The sequence below is a fragment of the Fistularia commersonii genome, chromosome 5 (genome assembly GCF_037954325.1).
Source record: "Fistularia commersonii isolate RoL2024-O1a breed Wild chromosome 5, RoL_Fcom_v1.0, whole genome shotgun sequence".
Taxonomy (NCBI): domain Eukaryota; kingdom Metazoa; phylum Chordata; class Actinopteri; order Syngnathiformes; family Fistulariidae; genus Fistularia; species Fistularia commersonii.
The window spans coordinates 7284176-7306676 of NC_141288.1; the positions used below are offsets into that span (position 1 = coordinate 7284176).

A 22501-nucleotide genomic window follows, 5' to 3' on the forward strand; every position below is an offset into this window, starting at 1 on the left:
TGTGGATCGCCTAAGTTCAGAAGCAGCTGTGAGGCTAATTGCAGTATTGTGACACATAAATTTAGGGTGCAATATGATATCAGTGTGTGTCTAGCATTAAATTGGTGGTGTTTGTTTGTGTCAGTCGATTTCTTATCAAATTTATTATTTTTGTTTTGACGTCCAGGGAATACATTTTCTGTAAAACATTTTCAAATAAGAGTCGCTACATTTTTTGTCCAGAATTGATATTCCCTGGAGTGACAGTGGGGGTAATTGTGGTTGGTGTGTCATTGTATTTTTGGTCAGGAATACAAATTGTCGCGGTAGGGCGTTACGTCACTTCTTGAACTCTAAAAAGTTTCTCAGGGTGATCGCGTATTTCCTGTTGCGCATGTAATGTTTGTATCCAGGTTCCTGACAGGATGTGATTGGACGGGTTTTTATTGCGATGAGTTGGTTTTAAGTAGTGATTGGGCGAGAGGCTGCCATCCTTATCTGGCAACATCTAGTTGCAGCACTTCCTGTACTCTAGGAACGTAAAGTACGCTTCGAGTGGCACTCCGTGAACGTTGAATGTTTTGTCGTTCCGCGTTTAAGTACGTCCTCGAGTCTTACGACAGACAGAAAAAAAGAATCATGGCCAACTTCATTCATATACCAGAGGAGGCTCCCGCTGTGCCTAAAATGGACGTGTTCGTTGACGAGAATGACTACAGATCCGGTGCACTGAAGCTGATCAAGGCGCTTAGACCAAGTTGGAGACCTGCCGAAGTCAAAATGAAGGTGCCATTTTCTTCAAATTTTGCTTCTGTTTGCCAAGAATACCCTGTCTCACTGTAAGTTTCTTACAGTGTACAGCCCTAGCTTGTTTTCTAACTGTAAAAGTATTTCGCCCTGGTCTAATTTTATGAGTTAATATTGTTGTAACTTTATGGATTTTCCGAATAAAAGACAAACACATGACACCAAAACCGAAGAGCATATTTAAACGCATACTTATTCCTATTATTTCCAAAAATAGGCCACTAATAAATATCCTCGTCACGTTGTGGTTGAAAAAGGGTTAGCGGCACTGTCTTAGGGTTACAATTTGCATGAGTCTAATATTATTATCACACAGTGGTAGTTTCTTTCCTTCTTTGGCGCCGGTACAAATTCTGACACGCATTCCATTTCTTCCCTTTAATTACTTAAACCTCTCACTTCACTTGCTTGATTAAGGGGATGCTAACCGTTGGCTAGTCACACATTTCCAATTATGTAATTGTCCGAGTACTGTATGTAGAGCATGAATCGCCTGGGGCGGTGTCTGACATCTGACCACAAATGATCCTGACGTTCTGTCTGGACTGTATTAATAAGAGTAAATAAGATATTTTCCCATAGTCGCAAATTTCTTAACTATTAACATGAATAGACTTTAGGGTATGTTTTGGCAGAAATGTCCCTCCTAGAACCGGGTTTTAAATAAAATGAAGAAGGAAAACCACCGAACTAAAATTCCTTATCTCTGGAAAAGTCAAAACATGGATTCCTCACAATAATGTCAGGCAGATTGACGGAGTTTTCTCCAGTTACACAATGGTGTGTGTCTGCATTTGTGAAACAGGAAGGCTGGGATTCGCTCCTTGGTCTCACACCCTTTCCTAAATTCATCGATGGGCAGTCCTCACATACCATTCTTGATTAACTGCTGATAAAATAAACCGTTAAGACTGTAATTTAAGTACCATGTAACTCGTACTTTTAAATGCTTCACAACAGAGACTGTTCATCTTGAAGTAAATCAGAAACATGTTATTTAAAATGGGTGGTTCTGCTCCTAACCCATGCAGGCCTTTTGTTATCAAAAATGCTTTTTTGTCTGACTCTCATGGTGCTTTGGCAGCATTTTGACAGCAAGACACCATGTTATGGTGCTTTGACAGCACCATAAGATGGTGTCTTTGGCTTGACTTGGAAAACAGGATTTAATATACTTTTTGTTATAATTGACCACTTCTCCATCTCTCAATTGTCTCTGCAGTTTTTCACAGATGGTATCACCAATAAGCTGCTTGGCTGCTATGTGGGTATGGTTAAGCAAGATGTAGTTCTTGTTCGTATTTACGGCAATAAAACAGAACTGTTGGTTGACCGGGAAAATGAGGTGAAAAGCTTTAGAGTACTTCATGCACACCGCTGTGCCCCACGACTTTACTGCACCTTCAACAATGGCCTATGTTATGAATATCTTCAAGGAAATGCCCTGGAACCTGAGCACATTCGCATTCAACCTATGTTCAGGTAAGAATGCTTTTATTTTTAAGTCCCTGAAGCTTTTTCATCTCATTATGTAAGCAAAAGGTCTAACAATGTAATTGTTTTCCCATTTAATTGTGCAGTATTACATTTCTTTGTTATTTAATCAGAATGGATTGAATCAGCATAGCCTTTATTGACATTGCAGGACACAATGAGATTGGAAGCCTGATCTTCTTCTTCTTCTTCTTCTTTTGGCTTTTCCCGTTAGGGGTCGCCACAGCGAGTCAACTTTCTCCATCTAACCCTATTCTCTGTATCTTCCTCTCTCACACCAGCTACCTTCATATCCTCTCTCACTACGTCCATAAATCTTCTCTTTGGTCTTCCTCGAGACCTCTTGCCTCGCAGCTCCAATTCCAGCATCCGTCTACCAATATATTCACTATCTCTTCTCTGTACATGACCGAACCATCTCAGTCTGGCTTCTCTGACCTTCTCTCCAAAACATCGGACATGTGCCGTCCCTCTGATAGATTAATTCCTGATTCTATCCATCCTGGTCACTCCCAAAGAGAACCTCAACATCTTCATCTCTGCAACCTCTAGTTCTGCCTGCTGTCTTTTGGTCATTGTAACAGTTTCTAGTCCATACATCATCGCTGGTCTCACCACTGTCTTGTACACCTTTCCTTTTATTCTGGCCGATAGTCTTCGATCACATAGTACCCCTGACACTTTTCTCCACCCATTCCAACCTGCTTGGACCCGTCACTTCACCTCTTTTCAGCACTCTCCGTTGCTCTGGACTGTTGACCCTAAGTACCTGAAATCCTCCAGCTTCTTGGTCTCCATTCCCTGTAGCCTCACCGCTCCACCCGAGTTCCTCTCGTTCACACACATATATTCTGTCTTGCTGCGACTAACTTTCATTCTTCTCCTTTCCAGAGCATACCTCCACCTCTCTAGATTTTCCTCTACCTGTTGTCTGCTCTCACTACAGATCACAATGTCATCTGCAAACATCATGGTCCATGGGGATTCCTGTCTAACCTCATCTGTCAGCCTGTCCATCACCATTGCGAACAAGAAGGGGCTCAGAGCTGATCCCTGATGGAGTCCCACCTCCGCCTTGAACTTCTCTGTTAGCCCTACAGCACACCGTACCAGTGTCTCACAGCTAGCATACATGTCCTGCACCAGTCTAACATACTTCTCTGCCACTCCAGACTTCCTCATACAATACCAGAGCTCCTCTCTTGGCACCCTGTCATATGCTTTTTCTAGGTCTACAAAAACGCAATGCAACTCCCTCTGGCCTTCTCTGTACTTTTCTATTAGCATTCTCAACGCAAATACTGCATCTGTAGTACTCTTCCTAGGTATGAAGCCATACTGCTGTTCACAAATGCTGACTTCTGCTCTCAGTCTAGTTTCCACTACTCTTTCCCATAACTTCATTGTATGGCTCATCAACTTTATCCCTCTGTAGTTGCCACAATTCTGCACATCCCCTTTATTCTTAAAAATAGGCACCATCACACTTTGTCTCCATTCTTCAGGCATCTTCTCACTCTCTAAGATCCTGTTGAATAATCTAGTCAGAAAATCTACCGCTGCCTCTCCTAGACACTTCCACACCTCCACAGGTATATCATCAGGACCAACTGCTTTTCCACTCTTCATCCTCTTCAATGCCTTCCTCACTTCACTTTTACTAATTTTTGCTACTTTGTGGTCTACAATAGTCCCCTCTTCTACCCTTGCCTCTCTTTCATTTTCCACATTCATCAGTTCTTCAAAGTACTCTTTCCATCTTCCCATCACTCTTCTAGCATCTGTCAATACATTTCCCTCTCTGTCCTTTATCACCCGGACCTGTTGTACATCCTTTCCATCTTTATCTCTCTGTTTCGCCAACCTGTATAGATCATTCTCACCCTCCTTACTGTCCAACCGAGCATACAAGTCATCATAAGCCCTTTGTTTTGCCTTTGCTACCTCTATCTTTACCTTTCGCCGCACCTCCCTGAACTCCTGTCTGTTCTCTTCAGTCCTCTCAGTATCCCACTTCTTCTTCGCTAACCGCTTTCTCTGTATAAACTCCTGCACTTCCTCATTCCACCACCAAGTCTCCTTATCTACTTTCCTCCCAGATGACACACCAAGTACTCTTCTACCTGTCTCCCTGATAACACTAGCTGTAGTTGTCCAATCATCTGGAAGCTCTCCCTGACCACCCAGACCCTTTCTCAACTCCTCCCTGAAAACCATGCAACACTCCTCCCTTTTCAGCTTCCACCATTTTGTCCTCTGCGCTGCCTTTGTCCTCTTCATCTTCCTTGTCACCAGAGTCATCCTACAAACCACCATCCTATGCTGTCTGGCTACACTCTCACCCACAACTACTTTGCAGTCACTGATCTCTTTCAGGTTACCTCGTCTATACAAGATGTAGTCTACCTGCATGCTCCTACCTCCGCTCTTATAAGTTACCCTATGTTCCTGTTTTTTCTGGAAAAAGGTGTTCACCACAGCCATTTCCATCCTTTTTGCAAAATCTACCACCATCTGTCCCTCTGCATTCCTATCCTGGATACCAAATCTTCCCATCACTTCTTCATCCCCTCTATTGCCTTCACCGACATGTCCATTGAAGTCTGCACCAATGACCACTCTCTCATTTCTGGGAATATTCTGCATCACTTCATCTAACTCATTCCAGAACTTCTCCTTCTCTTCAGATTCACATCCCACCTGCGGGGCATAGCCGCTAACAACATTGAGCATCACACCTTCGATTTCCAGTTTCAGGCTCATAATTCTATCTGACATTCTTTTCACCTCTAGGATGTTCCTAACAAACTCCTCCTTCAAGATAACTCCTACTCCATTTCTCTTCTTGTCAGTACCATAATAGTACAATTTAAAGCCTGCTTCTAAGCTTCTAACCTTACTACCTTTCCACCTGGTCTCCTGGACACACAGTATATCCACCTTCCTTCTCTGCATCATGTCCACCAACTCTCTACCTTTTCCTGTCATAGTCCCAACATTCAAAGTCCCTACTCTCAGTCCCAGACTCTTTCCTTTCCTCCTCTCTCTCTGCTTCCGAACACACCCTCCTCCTCTTCTTCTTGTTCTTGTTCTTCGACCCACAGTAGCCCAATTTCAGTTAGTACCCTGTAGGTCATCAGTACCAATGGCGGTCGTTGTTAACCCGGTCCGCGACCGATCCGGTATGGTATAGTTTTGGTTGACTCGCATATTTGGTTTTGGCAAAAGTTTTACGCCGGATGCCCTTCCTGACGCAACCCTCTGCATTTATCCGGGCTTGGGACCGGCACAGGGAGACACTGCTCCGTACCCTCCCAAGGCAGGCTTGGAGAGGCACGGGCCAGTGCCGCCCTGAGGCTGCATTAGATTGGAAGCCTGATGATTTTGGATTTATGATCTTTATCTACACTATTGCTTTATTTATTAAGGTCATTTACTTCATTAATCAAGACAAAAGTGTTCTTTTTGGGAGTGACTAAGATGAATAGGCTGAGAAATGACCCCATCAGAGGGACAGCACATGTCAAGATGTTTTGGAGATAAGGTCAGAGACACCACACTGAGATGGTTTGGACATATACATAGGAGGGATAGTGGGTATTTTGGTAGGAGGATTTTTAGGTAAGTTAGAACTGCCAGGCAGGAGACCAAGACTAAAGTGGAGATGTATGGATGCAATAAAAGACGAAATCACGGTAGTTGGTGGGAGAGAGGAGAACACATAGAACAGGCTTCCATGGAGGAAGTTGATTGGCTCTGGTGACCCCTGAAGGGATACTTGAAGAATTTTGCAGCTTGTACAAAAGAAGTGCAAAAATGTTATTTTTATATGCAAAATAGGAAAATTTGACCTTTTTGTCAAATGATTTAAAATTATATTTGAAGTAATACGGTCTTAACAAGAGGTGTCAAATTTTTGGTAGTATGAATATCTCCACTTGCAATTACCATGCATTAAGAATAATAGAATAGAATACAATAGAATACAGTCATTTGGCAGACGCTTTTATCCAAAGTGACTTACAGCGGACATGCAGACTTGACATGTGTTTATAAAACACATGACTTAAATCATACAGCATCTGGCTTACCCCATCTTTGTTGTATTTTGTTGTTTAGCGTTGAACCAGTAAAGAGCACATTTATTAAGTCATTCTGCAGCCCGTACACACACACACACAACATCGTTGTGGGTTATCGAAGGTCCGGGAGAATGGCACATGCTCCCCTCCACATAAGTGTGGAGCGCGTTGACAGCTTCAGGTTCCTTGGCATCCACATCTCATCCGACTTGACCTGGGCCGCTAACACCTCACACCTGGTAAAGAGAGCCCAGTTACAAAGTTTCTTCCTCAGGAAGCTGAAACAAGCTGGGCTGTCCTCTCAGCTTCTCACTAATTTCTACAGATCAACAATAGAAAACATCCTCTGTCTCAGCGCTATAGTATGGTATGGTGGTTACACGGCACGAGACAGAAAGGAGCTTGCCTGGGTGGTGAGAACAGTACAAGGCATTGTGGGCTGCCTTCTCCCGGATCTGGGCCTTATCTATGATGCCCGGAAGCAAAAGAAGACCAGGAGCATTGCAACAGATTCCTTCTACCTAGCCAACAGTCTGCTTGTGCCACTCCCATCAGGAAAGTGTTACAGGACAGTCAAAACCCACACATCTGGGCTGAAAATCAGCTATCCAAGAGCTGTAAAAGAACCCCCCCGCAAGCTCACACACTCCATCCCCTCGCATAACACTCACACTAACACAATCCCCCCCACCCCCCGCTGACAACCACTCCATCCAACCACCGGAATTAAAGAAAGGTGTACAAGACAGTGGTGAGACCAGAGATGCTGTAAACAGTTACAATGACGAAAAGACAGGAGGCAGAGCTAGAGGTCGCAGAGATGAAGATGCTAATGATCTTTTTCGGAATGACCAGGATGGATAGCATCAGGATTGAGTCTATTAGAGGACGAGCACATATTAGATGTTTTGGAGAGAAGGTCAGGGAAGCCAGACTGAGATGGTTCAGTCATGTACAGAGGAGGGATAGTGATTGTATTGGTAGACAGATGCTTGAATTGGAGCTGCTAGGCAGGAGATCTAGAGGAAGACTAAAGGGAACATTTTTGGACGTAATGACAGAGGATATGAAGTTAATTGGTGTGAGAGAGGAGGATACAGAGATAGGATTAGATGGAGAAGGTCGATTCGCCAAGAAGGGAAAAGCCGAAAGGAGAAGATCAATGTGTATGTATATATGTATATTTGTGTATATATATATATATATATATATATATATATATATATATATATATAAATATGTGTATGTTTATATATATATGTATGTGTGTGTGTGTCTGTTTTTATAATTACATATATGTACATAAGTATGTATATATATTTGTGTGTATATATGTATATATATGTATATATGTGTGTGTGTGTGTATATATATATATATATATATATATATATATATATATATATATATATATATACGGACATACATACATATACATATATATATATATATATATATATATATATATAATGTACCCATATTACTGATAGTAGCCTTGGAAATGGTGGTTCCATCTGTCTTAAGGTCATCTACCAGCTCCCCCCGTGTAGTTCTGGGCTTATTCCTTACCTTTTTTTTTTAGCATCATTGATACCCCACAAGGAAAGATTTTCCACGGGGCCCCAGTCCGAGGGACATTGACAGTCATCATTCCTGCCTCCCGTTTTCTGATAATGGTTCCAACATTTGTTCCCTTTCTACCAAGCTGCTTGGAAATTGCTTTGTAATCCTTTCCAGCTTTTGGAAGGTCAACAATTTTGTCTCTTGTCTTTTGACAGGTCTTTGGTTCTACTCTAGTTGGCTGCTACATTTTTGACATGTTGTGGGGTACACAGCTGTCTTTAAGAAAGCTAATGACCTCAGTTTGTTCGTATAGATGGATGTCTGTGTGTGTGTGTGTGTGTGTGTGTGTGTGTGTGTGTGTGTGTGTGTGTGTGTGTGTGTGTGTGTGTGATTAATATATGTATATATATATATATACTTATATGTGTATATACTTACATATATGTATATGTATGTATTTGTGTACAAGACTAAAGTGTGGATTTGTGTGCATATATATATGTATGTATATATGTATGTGTATATGTATGTATGTATATACACAAATATATACATATTGTATGTATATATGTGTGTATATGCCTGTATTTATGTGTGTGTATACACACACACACACACATTACTCATATATTTGAATTAAAGCAATGTAACAAAGACATTTAAAAACATCTTTCAAATATTTATGAAATATACAGTATATTCAACAATCATGAGCCTCAAAGGGAAGGTCTTGTGTTGTGTAACCAGAATGACCTGATTTAAAGCTGTTTAACCTTTCCCCCTCACAGTCTTATAGCCAAGCAGATGGCAAAGTACCATGCCATCCATGCTCACAATGGTTGGGTGCCCCAGTCTGGCCTATGGCTGAAAATGGGCAAGTACTTTTCTCTCATACCAAAGTACCTCAACGATCCAGAGCAGAATACGAGGTGAGGCTTTTGGTTGGAAAATAGTTGTACATAGAAAAGAAACTGACCAAGCACACAACTGTAAAAGTTGCCTTAGATATTTGGTCATTGATTATCTTCATAAATATTTGGGACTTCAACATTGGCTTTAGGTTTGGACATTAATGACTTTTAAAAAATCTTTTGCCATTTTACCACTGATTTCACCCAGTGTTTTCTGAAGTTGTCCTATCATCCTTCTGCTACTTGATTTGAAAAATTATCAAACTATATGCATGTCCAAAATATTTCCATAACTTTCACGTGTGGAACTACCTCCTCCCTTTCCCTTAATTTCTGAAGGGAAACACTATTTGCTGGTAGACAGATTGATAGCATGTCAGTGACATATTCTCAAGTAAATTATCCTTCAGACTCTTCTTGAGAGAACATATTATTAAACATGTATAAGTGAATATTCTTCTGATTTTATATTATGTTTATATATATTTATTGGGTAGTTACTTTGGCACTTAATTTTTATTGATTGGTGTTAACTCTATCTTGATGGAGACACCCTAAATGAAGCAACAACAAGGACTTTATAGAGTTATTTTCTGTGGAGGCTTCTTAGATGACATTGCAGGAAAAGGTCCAATGGCACAGAAGTAATTCCTCAGATATATGGATTATTCAAACTTTTGGTGAGTTGGAAATAGAAATGAACAATCATAACTCAGGAACATGAAAACCAAGTTTACTTTAAATTCTGATACATTTTTCCCCTCAGTGTCTCTATTTCCTGTTGATAACAGGTTTGTGGATTTGATTTGTTTTACTCACTGAGGGGAAGAAAAACAATTTAAAGTATCACCTGTTGGCAATATGACATCTTGCAATTTCAACCCCTAGGTTCAAAATGGAAGTGCCAAGTATTGGCTGCCTCCGTGAAGAGCTGATATACCTTCAGCAAAGATTGTCAGTGCTGGGGTCCCCAGTAGTTCTTTGCCACAATGACCTACTCTGTAAAAACATCATCTATAATCAGGAATCAGGTGAGAACTGACCATATAAGCATGATGAGACGTAATAATGTTATGAAATTGTATTTGAGAGTGAACTTCATTGGTCTTTTCACTTAGGTTGGATTAACTTCTGTAAACTCTTACCACATGCTTCAATCATTGCCAACTGTTTCAATGGGCTGCAAGCATAAAGCAAGATTTATACAGAATACAGAGGTGTTTGGTATGAAGTTGAGATCATTTGTTATCAGGCAAATAGAATCCAAATATGGCAGGGTGGCTAGTTTAGGTTTTGTTATCAAGGGTTTATATAGACATATTTGTATTTATACAATAAATATTGCAATTGTTTTAGGATTTATATTAAAATGGGTCATATTTTTCGTGTCATGCTGCATCTTTTTAAAGAGCTAGACAGGTATGTCAAGAGTTCAGTTTAGGTTTGAAATTTATGCTTTTTCTCAATTGGATTTAATCCCCTAGTCTCTTATGTTTTTTGATGTTCTAAATTATAATATAGTAAAGAAATTTCAAATTTCAGCTGCAAAAAACAAGAAAAGAAAGTTTACTTAGTTATGCATATCAACTTTAGTTCTATAAAATGCACATCAACTTTAGTTCTACAAAATCTATGTTTTGGTACGATCATCTGTTCTGTACTTTTGAAGACTGGAAAGGTGGGATAATTGAGTGAGAAAGGAGGAGTAAAGACACTACTTTAGAGGTTATGTCTGTGGGAGGTGATGTCGAGGATGTTTAACAGCTGTCAACCCCCTAGTCGGTTTCTTATGAATGGTGGGGCCCTTCTCACAGCTCCTTGTTTTTAGCTTTTCTCCCTTAGGAATGACAGATGAGGCTGTTGCTACCCTGCCCCACCAGGTTCTGGGGAGGCAATGGAGGGTGACAAACCGCATATGCGGTTAGCTCTGAGGCCCCTGTGTAGTCTTCTCTCTACTCAATCTAATCAGGATGAGTCCAATACTACTCGGCTACAAGTTGTCCCTCAGACATCTTGTTGCAAGACTTGTCATAGTACAAATGTTTTAATCCTTTTCATTAGTTAGTCTGAATGCCCTCTGAGTGTGTTAAATATAAATCCAAATGTTTGATTTTCTAATTGGTACCCACAGTTCGACAAGCTTAAACAAAATTCTGCACAAATGTTCAATTGTGATTCTATAATATCAGAGAGGGGGATTTTTGGATATGTTGAGCTACATAGTATCACATTTTACACTTCCAGAGTCAGATTTCAAATTGAATTCAATTTAATCAGATTCAATTTAATTTAACAAAGGCTGACTAACTAAGGAATGACAAGTTTGGCACAACAATCAGAATGGAAATCTCTACAATTCCTGTACAAGTCTGGGTAATGTTAATATTATAACAATTTCATATTGTGAAGGTAGTGTCAAAGCTCATATTTTTTTAATGCGTAAGAGGATGAGGAATTCATCTTTGCAGACAAGCGGAATTGTGTTTCAAGTTTTAGAACACTGGTTCAGAACACAGTCCTTGCGTTGAGATCCATTATTGGCTCTGAACACTTCCTGTATCAGTCTAACCATGAGGCAAATTCAAAGACAAATTAAAAAAGCTTAAGTATTTAAAATCACTGGATAGTATAACATAATTCTAGCTATTTCCTCCTGAAATCTACCCTCTTTGTATTTCATTTAGTTGCAAGGACCAAAAAAGGCAGAATGTGCAGCTCAGTAGCCATCAGCATATCTCTCAAGATTCTGTCATTTGCACACTAAAAGTTTTCTTGAAATTGCAATAGCAGTAGACCAATGAGATTGTGAGAAATGGAGGGAGTGTTGTGAGCAGGGGGAGTAGGTTTTGGTTTTGGTTTTGGAAGAGAAATAAAAGAAGGAATCCAAGTTTTGCAGCAATGTCTGATGTTCAGCATGGTAACTAAGACCAAGAATGGATAAAAAGACCAATATGTTAGTGAGAGAGTGAGCATGTGTGAAAGATGTTTGCCCCAACCTTTTCATCTGCTGCACAGGGGGGGCTATAGCCAATGCCTGGAGATGTTCAGTTGTGTCCCGCTAGGACCCACACGCCGGCTGGTAACCCACCTCAAAGTGTCTTTATCTGTAGTCCAGCACTACATCAAAAACGAATGTTCCATATTGTTGGTGAAAGAAATGAGTGAAGGCCCCAAAAGACACATTCTAATATTTTTTCTTATTGTCCACAATTGAAAAAGCACTACCATTGTTCAGCAAAACAACTGGGCTTGATAAAGCAAGAGTTTGTATTTTGAGACCAATCATCTCATAACTCAAAGTTTTTGTTATCCTGAATATACAGTATGATTATACTATACATGATATGACATATTTTCTCATTGAAATGGCCTGCAAATGCAATCGGACAGCAACCATTTCTTAACCTTTTCTGTACCATAATGTCTAACAAAAATGAAGATGTATAATAGCAATTTGAACCCAAAATCTCCTTAAGATGGATGCACTATAATATTTTAGTTATGTCATTTCAGTTGTTTTTATCCATGGATTTAAAACATTACCCGATCTTATATCAACAAAGCAGCTTTTAGAGTAAAAGACCTACTTAAAAACAGTTCCAATTTAAATATCATTGTACCATTTCCCAAGGAAAATTAGCCATTTATCAATTTACATCTGCTTTTGCTGATCTGAAGATGATGTCATAGTTTTTTTTTGTTCTCTTTTGAGTTACTTAAAAGATGCAATTCGGCCAGTGCCATGATCATTAAATGTCTTGTCAAATTCATGAAAATCAATCAGGAAAAAAATTGAAGTTTTGCATAATATATTTCCTCTTGCTTGATTTTGGTTGCAGGGTAAGGGCACAATGTTGCCCTGTTGGTCTACATTTTTAAAATGTGCAGAGTTTGTATGTCTCAAGATGTGGCACCAACTGACAGAATTGTATTGTACATAATGATGGCCTGTCTGTATACAGTAGTGCGTTGCTGTATGATTGCCTTTCGAGGCCATTTTGCTTCTCAGTAGACCATATCAGTTCTTCCCTGAAAATGTCAGCTTCTTTTTCATTTCCACTTTTTATTTCTGTGCAACTTATTTCAGCCATGTTTGTTCTTCCTTCATAATTTTGGTTGTGCTGCATGGGCTGCAACAGGCTTTCAAAATTTGTTTTTCTGCTACGTATCCCGGTAGTTTAATCTTGTATGAATTGTAATTTCTAAGGCAAAGTCAGTAAATATAGCTTGACTCCAGCTTCTCTTAATCTGAGCAAAATGTTATTGTATGTACTTTCTTGCATTTGCAGGAAATATCCATCTTTTAGATTCTTAATTCTGTGTTTCCAAACCTTAAAATGCAAACTCTTACTCTTTGTTCCCAGAACTGGTCTCTACCAAGTCACTCCAGTTACCGTAATGAGGATAAAAAGCATCAGTATTCCAAATTGTCAAAGGAAATACACACCAAAATCATTATGTATCTGCTACATGTATGTATTCCAAAACAACATTGCTTCTCTTTCCAGGAAATGTAAAGTTCATTGACTATGAGTACGCTGGGTACAATTATCAAGCCTATGATATTGGAAACCATTTCAATGAGTTTGCTGGTGCGTATAATGCATTTCTTGACAAACCCAAACATGTATGTAAAATTGGATTCAAATACAGTATATATATATATATAATCATTAATGTATTTGTTTAATGTAATTGACATTTTCAAGGCCTTGATGAAGTGGATTACAGTCGCTATCCGGAGCGGGAATTTCAGTTGCAGTGGCTGCGATTATACCTGGAAGCTTATAAGGAGCTCAAAGGCCAGGGCAGTGAGGTGACTGAGAGGGAAGTGAAGATTCTTTATTTTCAAGTCAACCGATTTTCCCTCGTAAGTCTGTGCATTCTTTCTCAGTTATCTCCCATAGCCAATAATACCTACATTGTTTGTGTTCTAGGCATGTTTGTGCTGTGAAGTGTGTAAATTATCAGTTTTATATTTATGCAACTGATTCTGAATAACTGAGATTAAGTTCGGCAAACCATAGCCCAACTATGTACCTGACTGCAAGATAGACAGAACAGACAAATGTATTTTTTTCCTTTTTAATCTAATTTTGTTCACTCTGATTTCTTGTTTATAGAGCAATTTAATGGAATAGCTTTATTGCTAGATGTAGTTATTATTATTGTTGTAGTTATTATAATTTGGGGCACAGAGATTGCCTCACAGCAAGATCTGTTGCTCAGTTCCAATAGGGGGGGCCTGTATGTGCTGAGTTTGCATGTTCTTGTGTCTGCATGGGTTTCCTCAGAGTTCTCCAGTTTCCTCTCACACAACTTCACCCGTCACACTGTGCGCTAGTTTCTATCCAATGTGATCTGCTTCCCAAATCCAAGACCAAACACATAGGGCTTGTCTTGAGAACCTGAAATGGGCAATTGTGGGGAAGGGGGGGTGTAGGTGAGCAGTACCTTCCAGCAGAAACCAGAAATGACCGGTTGCAAGGTGCAGGGCCAGCAATTCCCTATCAAAAACACTGTACTTGTGCTAGCAACTTGCAGCTAAACAATGCGAGTGGTTGCCCTGTATTCGCAGCCGCTGTACATCCATCCCCCCGATAGCTATGATAGATGTGTTGGTGGTTAAACCTGTGGATGCCATGGTTGCGGGATGGCTAACTAAGGCTGTGCTAGCCAAGGCGTGCTTAGCCCCATCAAAGGCCTGGACATCTTTGGGAGTCCAGGATTGTTTGTCTTCTTCTACTGCAGTGCCCTTTAATGTGATTGAAGGAGGTAGGCTCCATGAAGGAGGAAACGCTTATAAAAATTTACCATGCTCAAAAACTCCTGCAATGTCTTGACAGCGGCTGAGCAGGGAAATTCTGCCACTGCTTGTACCTTAGAAAGCAATGGGACTGAGCTTTACAGCAAAAAGTTTATCACCAGCAGTCCAAACCGACACTTGGCTGGGTTGAATCTCAGGCAGTGTTCGTTCACTTGACAGAAAACTGGTGTCAGGTGCTCTTCAGCTGACATCCTGGCCCCCAATAATGACAATATTGACCTTCAGAACAATATTTGTGCAAAGGAACATCTTGTACCAAAAATCCTTGGGACGTAAGCCTACCTCCGGCTAAAAGTGCTGTAAAGTGAGAGGTACTGCCTCTAGTGTCTGCCACAAACGCTCAATTATTAAGTGACTGATAATCAGTGCAGTGGTTGACAACAAGGGAACTTGATGAAGAGAAGAGATTCAAGATATGGCTGTATATTCAAAATGGTCACAATCACATGACAAGGAGCACAGCTTCCCAGCCAACCAATGCCATTGTACAGGGCATATTTGATTATATTGTGGTGTGAGGGGGCCTGTCTGAAGAACTGGAAACGACCCATTTTACGGGGCCGAAATGGCAAACAGTGAGCATCATGTTGCACAAACACAAACTGGGCCGACATGAGCCCCAAAGGTACAAAAAGATTGCAGGAAACCGTGGTGAATGGGGCCTGGAAACCAAGGGCCATGGGCCCCAACAGGAATTGTGGTCGTACGGGGAGGGGGAGGAGAACACTCAGGCAATACTCTCCCGGGACCCTGAGCGGCTGGCTAAGAACCAGCTTGGCAGGCGATGCGTTGGTGTTGTCCTGTCCTGAGGTACACAAGCACACGCATCAGGCAATCAGCAACAGGGTTGGACTTCCAGCCACATGCTGAATGTCCATCGTGAACTCTGAAATGGCTGAAAGGTGGCGCTGCAGGCGAGCGGACCACGGCTCGGTCATTTTGGACATGGCAAAAGTCAGTCGCTTGTGATCTATGTGAGTCATGAAGGAGCAGCCTTCCAGCAGGAACCGGAAATGATGCATCGCTACCAAACTCCCTGTCAAAACACTGTACTTCCTCTTGGTATCCTGCAGCATGTGGCTAAATAATGCAAGGGGTTGCAATGAATTGCCCCCCTGTTGTTCTACCACAGCCCAAATGGCAATGTCAAATGCATCAGTCGTCAATGCTATGGAAGTCCCGGGTGCCGGGTGGGCAAGAAGGGCTGCGTCAGCCAGGGTGCGCTTAGCCCCGTCAAATGTCTGAGCCCATTTCAGCATCCAGTCAACCGTGTCCTTTGCCTGTCTGTACTGCAAAGCCCCGTAATGCGGCTGCAGGAGGTGGGCAGCATGAGGGAGGAAACGGTTGTAAAAATTTACCATACTCAAGAACTCATGCAGCACCTTGACCGAGGCTGGGCGAGGAAAATCAGCTATTGCTTGCACTTTTGAAGGCAACAGGACTATGCCTTGTGGTAAAATGCAGTGTCCCAAGAAGTCAATCACCTGCAGTCCAAACTGGCTCTTGGCAATGGATTGACAATGAGGCCACGGTCGTCTAAATGACTGAAAACCTGTGTCAGGTGCTCTAGGTGCTCATCAGCGGATGGGCTGGCTAGATAGACAAACACAAATGCAAGGTTGTTCAGTACTGAGTCCATGGGCCTCTGGAAGGTTCGAGCGGCTTAGTTTGCACATGCCAAAAGGCATCTGCAAAAACTCAAATAGCCCAAAAGGCATCTTTTGCACTCAAGGGCACCTGGTGATAATCGCACCGCAGGTCCACCTAGGAAAAGATGGTGGCGCCCCACAGTTGCATGGAGAAATCCTGAATGCGAGAAATGAGGTAGCTGTCATTCGCAGTGACGTTGTTTAACCTGTGAAAGTTGCCGCAAGGGCACCATGACCCGTCGCCCTTAGACACCATGTGGAATGGGGAACTCTATGTTTCCGCCGGAATCTACAGCTGCCACTTGAGTGCAGGCCTGGGATCTCCTCGGCCTCTTGAAGGAGCACGGTGGGACAGTGCAGCACCCTGCAGCCGAACCACTAGTGGAAAAAACAGAGGCCGGTCCCACATCTCCTCCGCACGGTCACTCTAGCCACTGCAGCTGGATCCATGTTCCCTGGCACCGCCTGGTTCCCTGGCAGCCGTCTGGAAGCTAGCAGGACGCGGTTTGCTTCCTCAACCAGACCCTGGCAGTCACCGCTAGCCAGACCCCAGGCATTAGTCAAGACCGTGCGCACTGGAGGCGGAAGCTGACGCAGGATGATGTACGGGAAAAGGAAATCTCCGTCATCCGATCCATGCAACAACAGCATGTTGTCCATTAAGTCCATGGTGGTCCCGTCACCCAAACTTAACAAGGATAGGAGTCTGTCCATCCACTCCACGACAGACAGACTATACCTTTGGAGCAGAAGCAGTTTGAGGGCACCGTATTTACAGTGATGCGGTGGGTTACACAGCAACTGCAAAACTCACCTTGTGGATTGCTGATTCAGTGCAGTGACAATGAGGAAGACCCTGGCATTGTCCGATACAATTTCACACAGGCGGAAAAACGCCTCAACGTGCAGGGAACAGGGAACCAGGTCACTCTGCCAGAGCTCTGGGAGCGCCAAAGCCAAAGCCACAGCCACAGCGAGAGCCGTCGACTGTGGGAGTTTGGGCGACGTAGCTGAAGTGTGGTCACACACTCGGTCCAAGTCAGACATGTCCAGAATGGGGTCACCAATGTGGTGTGAGAAGGAATGGTTGTGGAGACGAAGGCGAGTTCTAACTTTGTTTCTTTAACACCAGCAACTCAGTGAACCTCCGGGGGCGAATATATCAGACTCTAATCTAAAGAATTCATCAGGACTTACATTCACAAATTAAAATGAGTTAGTATGGCACATGTGTCGAATGGAGTGGTCTCCCCTGCTCTTAAACAAGCAGCTTGTGAAGAACACAGAGGCCAGCATCTTACTCCAAGATTATTTTCCAGGCCTTCTGCCAGGTGTTGTCTAAGCAAACATGAATTCCCATGTGATCTGGGCTAAACACAGGACATAGGAATGTGGGCTAAAACTTGTGGTACTTGCTCCAGGGCAGAAAATTTTCTGCTCATTTTTTCCAACATAAGGAAAATGCTCATTTTGACAACTGGGAACCTTTGTCAGACTCATTGACTTCTCAGAATGTCTCTGCATGGTTAACTGTCAAGAATAAAAGACGGCAGTATGCTGAAAAGGTTTTAGAATTAATGGAGTTTCTCTAGGAGCTGTTGGTTGTTGTAGTGATCGGGCCTTTGCTGGTTTTGTACAAGTGGAGTGCTCGAGTAATTAAAAACTATATTTAATTTGATTTTATAGAGGTTAACGTATTTATTTTTTCTTCTTCCTCCTCATCAAGGCTTCTCATTTCTTCTGGGCTCTGTGGGCTCTGATTCAAGCCAAGTACTCAACCATTGACTTTGATTTTTTAGGGTAAGTTTCCACCTAAATTCAAACAAGAGAGCCATACATATATGATCATAATAATAACCATAATTCATATTGATATGTGGTAGTAGTATTGTTTTCTTTAATAATGTGTATTATTTTAGGTTCATTTCAAGAATCCAAAGTACACTTTACAAAACAAGATACATTCACAGAATGTGTAATTTTAAATTTCATGGCAGCAAAACATCTCCAAAAAGTTGGAACATGGTGTTGTCTAACAACAATGTCTTATTTCAACTGTGTAAACATCTAGTAAGTGAGTAGCTGGTGTTTTAGGAGAGGAATGTTATCCCATTCATGTCTTGCATAAGATTCTAGCTGCTCAGCAGTCCTTGGACTTGTTGCCTGGTTCTCATTTCATAATGTTCCAAATATACTTTTTCTGATTGTGAAAGTTTTGGACTGTCGGCAGACCCTTCTTATGCCAAACTGTATTGTTGTGATGGAAGCAGTATGTCTTTAGCTGGCTTAATTGAAAGAGACATTGTCTAGATAAGAGCTCTAAAATCTGTACTTTTCAGTATTGATTGTGCCTCTCCAGATGTGTAAGTTGCCCACACCAAAGGCACTAATGGACCCCATGTCATTAGAGATGTAGCCTCTTGAACTGTCAGATGATCACAAGCTGGACAGTCCCTCTCCCCCCTGAGGCTGCAGAACACGATGTCCATGGCTCCATAAAAGAATTTCTAATTTTGATTCATCCAACCCCAGAACAGTTTTGTTTTGCTTCAGACCAATTTTAATGTTGCCCAGAAAAGACCACAGTTTTTCTGGATCGTATTAAAATTTGACTTATTTTCTGCATAATGCATCATCAATTAACATTTGTCGATTGCACAGTGAACTATGTTCTCAGACAGTGATTTCTGAAAGTGTTCCTGAGCCTTTGCGGTGAAGTCCAGAAGAGAATCATGCCTGTTTTCAATGCAGTGCCACCTCAGGTCCTGAAGATCACAAGCAACTAGTTTGGGCCTTTGTCTTTGTCCCTTTTGGCAGAGATGTCTCCTGATTCTCTGATTCTTTTGTTATTATACAGTGTTGATGGATGGATCTTGAAAATCTGACACCAAGTCTACTGTTAATTTTTCTGAGATTTTTGAACAATTTTTAAGTGCAGTTTTCTGCAAATAGGTGAACCTCTACCCACCTTTACATTAAGCCTCTTTGAAATGCCCTTAGTGCTATTGCCCATTCATGGTATTAACCTGTTATCAACTTACTGAACTAGTTGTCAAATGCTCCTCCAGTTGTTTTTGATTTGTTCTATTTACTTTTCCACCCTTTTGTTGCCTTTGTTCCAACTTTTTTGTCATCTTTTTTGAAATGTGATGGTGCATTGAAATTCCAAAAACTATAAAATGTCTGTTTCAACATCTGATATGTCGTTTACATCATATTGGGGATAAAATATGGGTTAATTTGTTTTACGAATCATGCATTCTGTTTTATTTACATTTTTAAGTCTCATCTTTTTGGAAATGGGGTTGTATTATAATTAAATTATATTGTTTAAGAACAAGAGGCAAAGAACTCAGAATAGTTTATACAATCAGACCCTAAATAGATACTGTTGATGCCATTTTGTATGATAATTTCTGAAGCTGTTATACCTTCTTTGTGTCACTCCTTCCAGCTATGCAGTTGTGCGCTTCAATCAGTACTTCAAGATGAAACTGGAGGTGGCTGAGCTGAACTTGCCAGAATAAAAGACCCTCTACTTCATCCTGTCTTTCTACCCTTCCCCTTCAAACCTGGTCTCTCCCTCTAATAATGACAGGTATGCAGGATCTTGGGAAGGAAGAGCCAGACTGAGATTGTTCTGTTAAGAGCTTACAGTCCATATCTACCAAGTGTATTGATCCCAACTTTCTAAATTTACTGCAGTTTTGATCAGCACCCCAATTTTTTCATATGGTTCATTTTACCATGATCATTCAAACATTATTGTCAAAAATACCTGCTAGATACCTGCTACAGTTGCAAAAACCCCTATGTTGGGTGCCGTGTGACATGAGTTTTCATCCACATCCAACCTTTAACATGGGTAGTGTGCCATAGTAGCAATATAGCCTCTGTTGCTGAGAAGTTCAGTGAATACTTCTATATTCTAGCTTACTATACTGAAGGTACCGAAGATGTAAATGATGGCTTGTGTTGGAATTGCTTGAGTTTTCAATTTGCCCATTCCCCTCAATACTAAAAGTACTTGTATATCAGGTTTTATGTTTGTTTTGAGGCTTAGCCTTTTGTCTAAATACTAAAGAACCAAAAGACCATTCTCACTGGAATTTGAACATTCCATGCCCATATCTGTTAGCTACAAAATGTACCTTTCAAAACTAATCAGAATTACTTGGGCACTTATTCACTTCGGATATCGGCTTTTAGCCACAATTTCATGCTGGACAAGACAAACTCTTAGTCTTCTCATCTGTGTTAGAGGGACTTGTGCAACTGGAATATAAGAAAATGTTTAAAAGTAACAACTTTGGACACTCCCAGATCATATTACCTTTTGCAAGGTACTGTGACAATGCTGACTGTTAGATTTATCATTTCAGATCTGCGTTCAAAGACTAATGAAAGCCAGATGTTTTGGGTGTTTGGGAATAAAAGGCTGCTGTGTGTAACCATCGTTTGTATATGCCTTTGAAACTGAACTAGTACCCTTTTGCATATGTACATCTGTCATGCCAATGTTTTCAACATTAATACTTTAATGTAATTTGACTGGAAAATGTCCCTGTAGCTTTTTAATAGTCCTGTTGATTCAAGCAAACAAACACGCCATTACATGGAAGAAGCATATCCTCCCTGACTAAGGTCATCACTGTTTGGTTTTGGTATAGAGGTCTTGAAGATACATAAATCTCAATTAAACAGGAAAGCACCAAAAATCTGTGTTATTGTACCTATATTCAATATATGTATTTTTTTCACGTGATGAATATAGCACATATCCATTCTCTTATTGCAAACCAATTCACATCGGAGTCACATTGGTGCAGAAGGTAGAGCAATCCGCTTTGCTCGGAACTGAACGTTGTTGAGCAAGACACTGAAGCCCTAACAACTCCCCTGACTCTGGTCGATGGCAGCCTACTGCTCATGGTTCATTCATGGTGGGTTAATTGCAGAGAACAAATTTCTCCATGGGGATTAATACAGGATAAATTAAATTGTTATCACAATACTGTTTATAACATGAAACATCTCCATTTCAGAGGCATGTCTGTTCTCAACTTTATAAAGTAAGGTGTTATTTTAACTTTTTCTAGTAAAATGTATGTCCATATGTACAGTAAACAAACTTCATCAATCATATCTGCTTGCACAATGTCTTTAAGCTATTTAAGAAGATAGAAATATAAGATAAGAGGTTACAAATTACTTTCATTATTGTAAACTGAAGAAAGTCGTTGCCCTTTTTACATATGTTATCATTATTATTATGTATTTTGTTATTTCAGCTGTTAAAAAAAATGTACAATAAAACAAATATAATTGGTTTTATGACAAATATATTAATAGTCTTTCAATTTTTGCTTGAAATTCCTGTTCAGGCTCTGACTGTAATATATACAGCATTTATAACCAAACATACTAAATGTTTCCATCACTTCATCACCTCTCTGACCTCTGGGGACAGTCATCATCACTTCATCTCACTAACAGAATACAATCAATTTTTCCCATTGAAATAAATCTAAATCCCATTGATCCGTTCTCCGGCCCCCCAAAACATACTGCACTCTTTTGAAACTTTTTTTTATGGGTTTATTTGCAGCAAAACTACATAAAAGATAGACAAAGGATACACAAAGATAACCTTAATTACTACTCTTTTTCTGGTGTTTGCTCTCTTCTTGCCAGCACCTATACTTGGCGTTTCCCTCACTAAATCCACATGCAAAAGTAAAGCCTTTGAACACTGCACCTTTCCTTTTTAGCTTCAGAATCATCACTACATTTGAGAGTCTTTAAACCTCCAAAACTTTTCTCAACAAACTTGTCCCCCAAAATAATTAATCATTTTCTCCTCTGATCACTTGTATGATATAACAGACTAGATGCTGCCCTTGGACTCCTAGCAGGCCTTAACTGATCCGCATGCATCCGGACTTTGGACCAGCTCAAGGAAAATACTGGGTTATAGCCCCTTGCAGCTTTGTTACTTTAATTTAGAACAATGATTGTATCTCCACGACAAGCATTATCTTTGTAGCATGAAACACGCAAAACCCAGGATGGACAACCGTTAGAATTCTTCATATCAATCATCAGCCGAGTACTTCAAATGGAATTTTTTGGATGAACATATTTTTTACCAGGGATGACCACAAGATGGTACCATTACCCATACGGAAA

General features: G+C 40.8%; 1 protein-coding gene across 1 annotated transcript; it reads left to right on the forward strand.

Moving 5' to 3' along the window:
- The first annotated feature begins 468 nt into the window (after positions 1–468).
- etnk1 (ethanolamine kinase 1) lies at positions 469–21020 on the forward strand. Its single transcript, XM_086146667.1, has 8 exons — positions 469–765; positions 2009–2268; positions 8714–8854; positions 9725–9867; positions 13345–13428; positions 13546–13706; positions 18039–18112; positions 19767–21020. Exons 1-8 carry the CDS (start codon positions 556–558, stop codon positions 19837–19839), a joined length of 1146 nt encoding a protein of 381 aa, XP_086002793.1. The 5' UTR covers positions 469–555; the 3' UTR covers positions 19840–21020.
- The last annotated feature ends 1481 nt before the right edge of the window (positions 21021–22501 follow it).

What these genes read in the sequence shown, in the direction of transcription:
- etnk1 (XM_086146667.1), top strand. Translation starts at nt 556, where the DNA reads ATGTTTTGTCGTTCCGCGTTTAAGTACGTCCTCGAGTCTTACGACAGA. An exon ending in CGCATTCAACCTATGTTCAG is followed by an intron (nt 2,269 to 8,713) that starts GTAAGAATGCTT and finishes TCCCCCTCACAG; the next exon opens with TCTTATAGCCAAGCAGATGG. An exon ending in ATTGACTTTGATTTTTTAGG is followed by an intron (nt 18,113 to 19,766) that starts GTAAGTTTCCAC and finishes CACTCCTTCCAG; the next exon opens with CTATGCAGTTGTGCGCTTCA.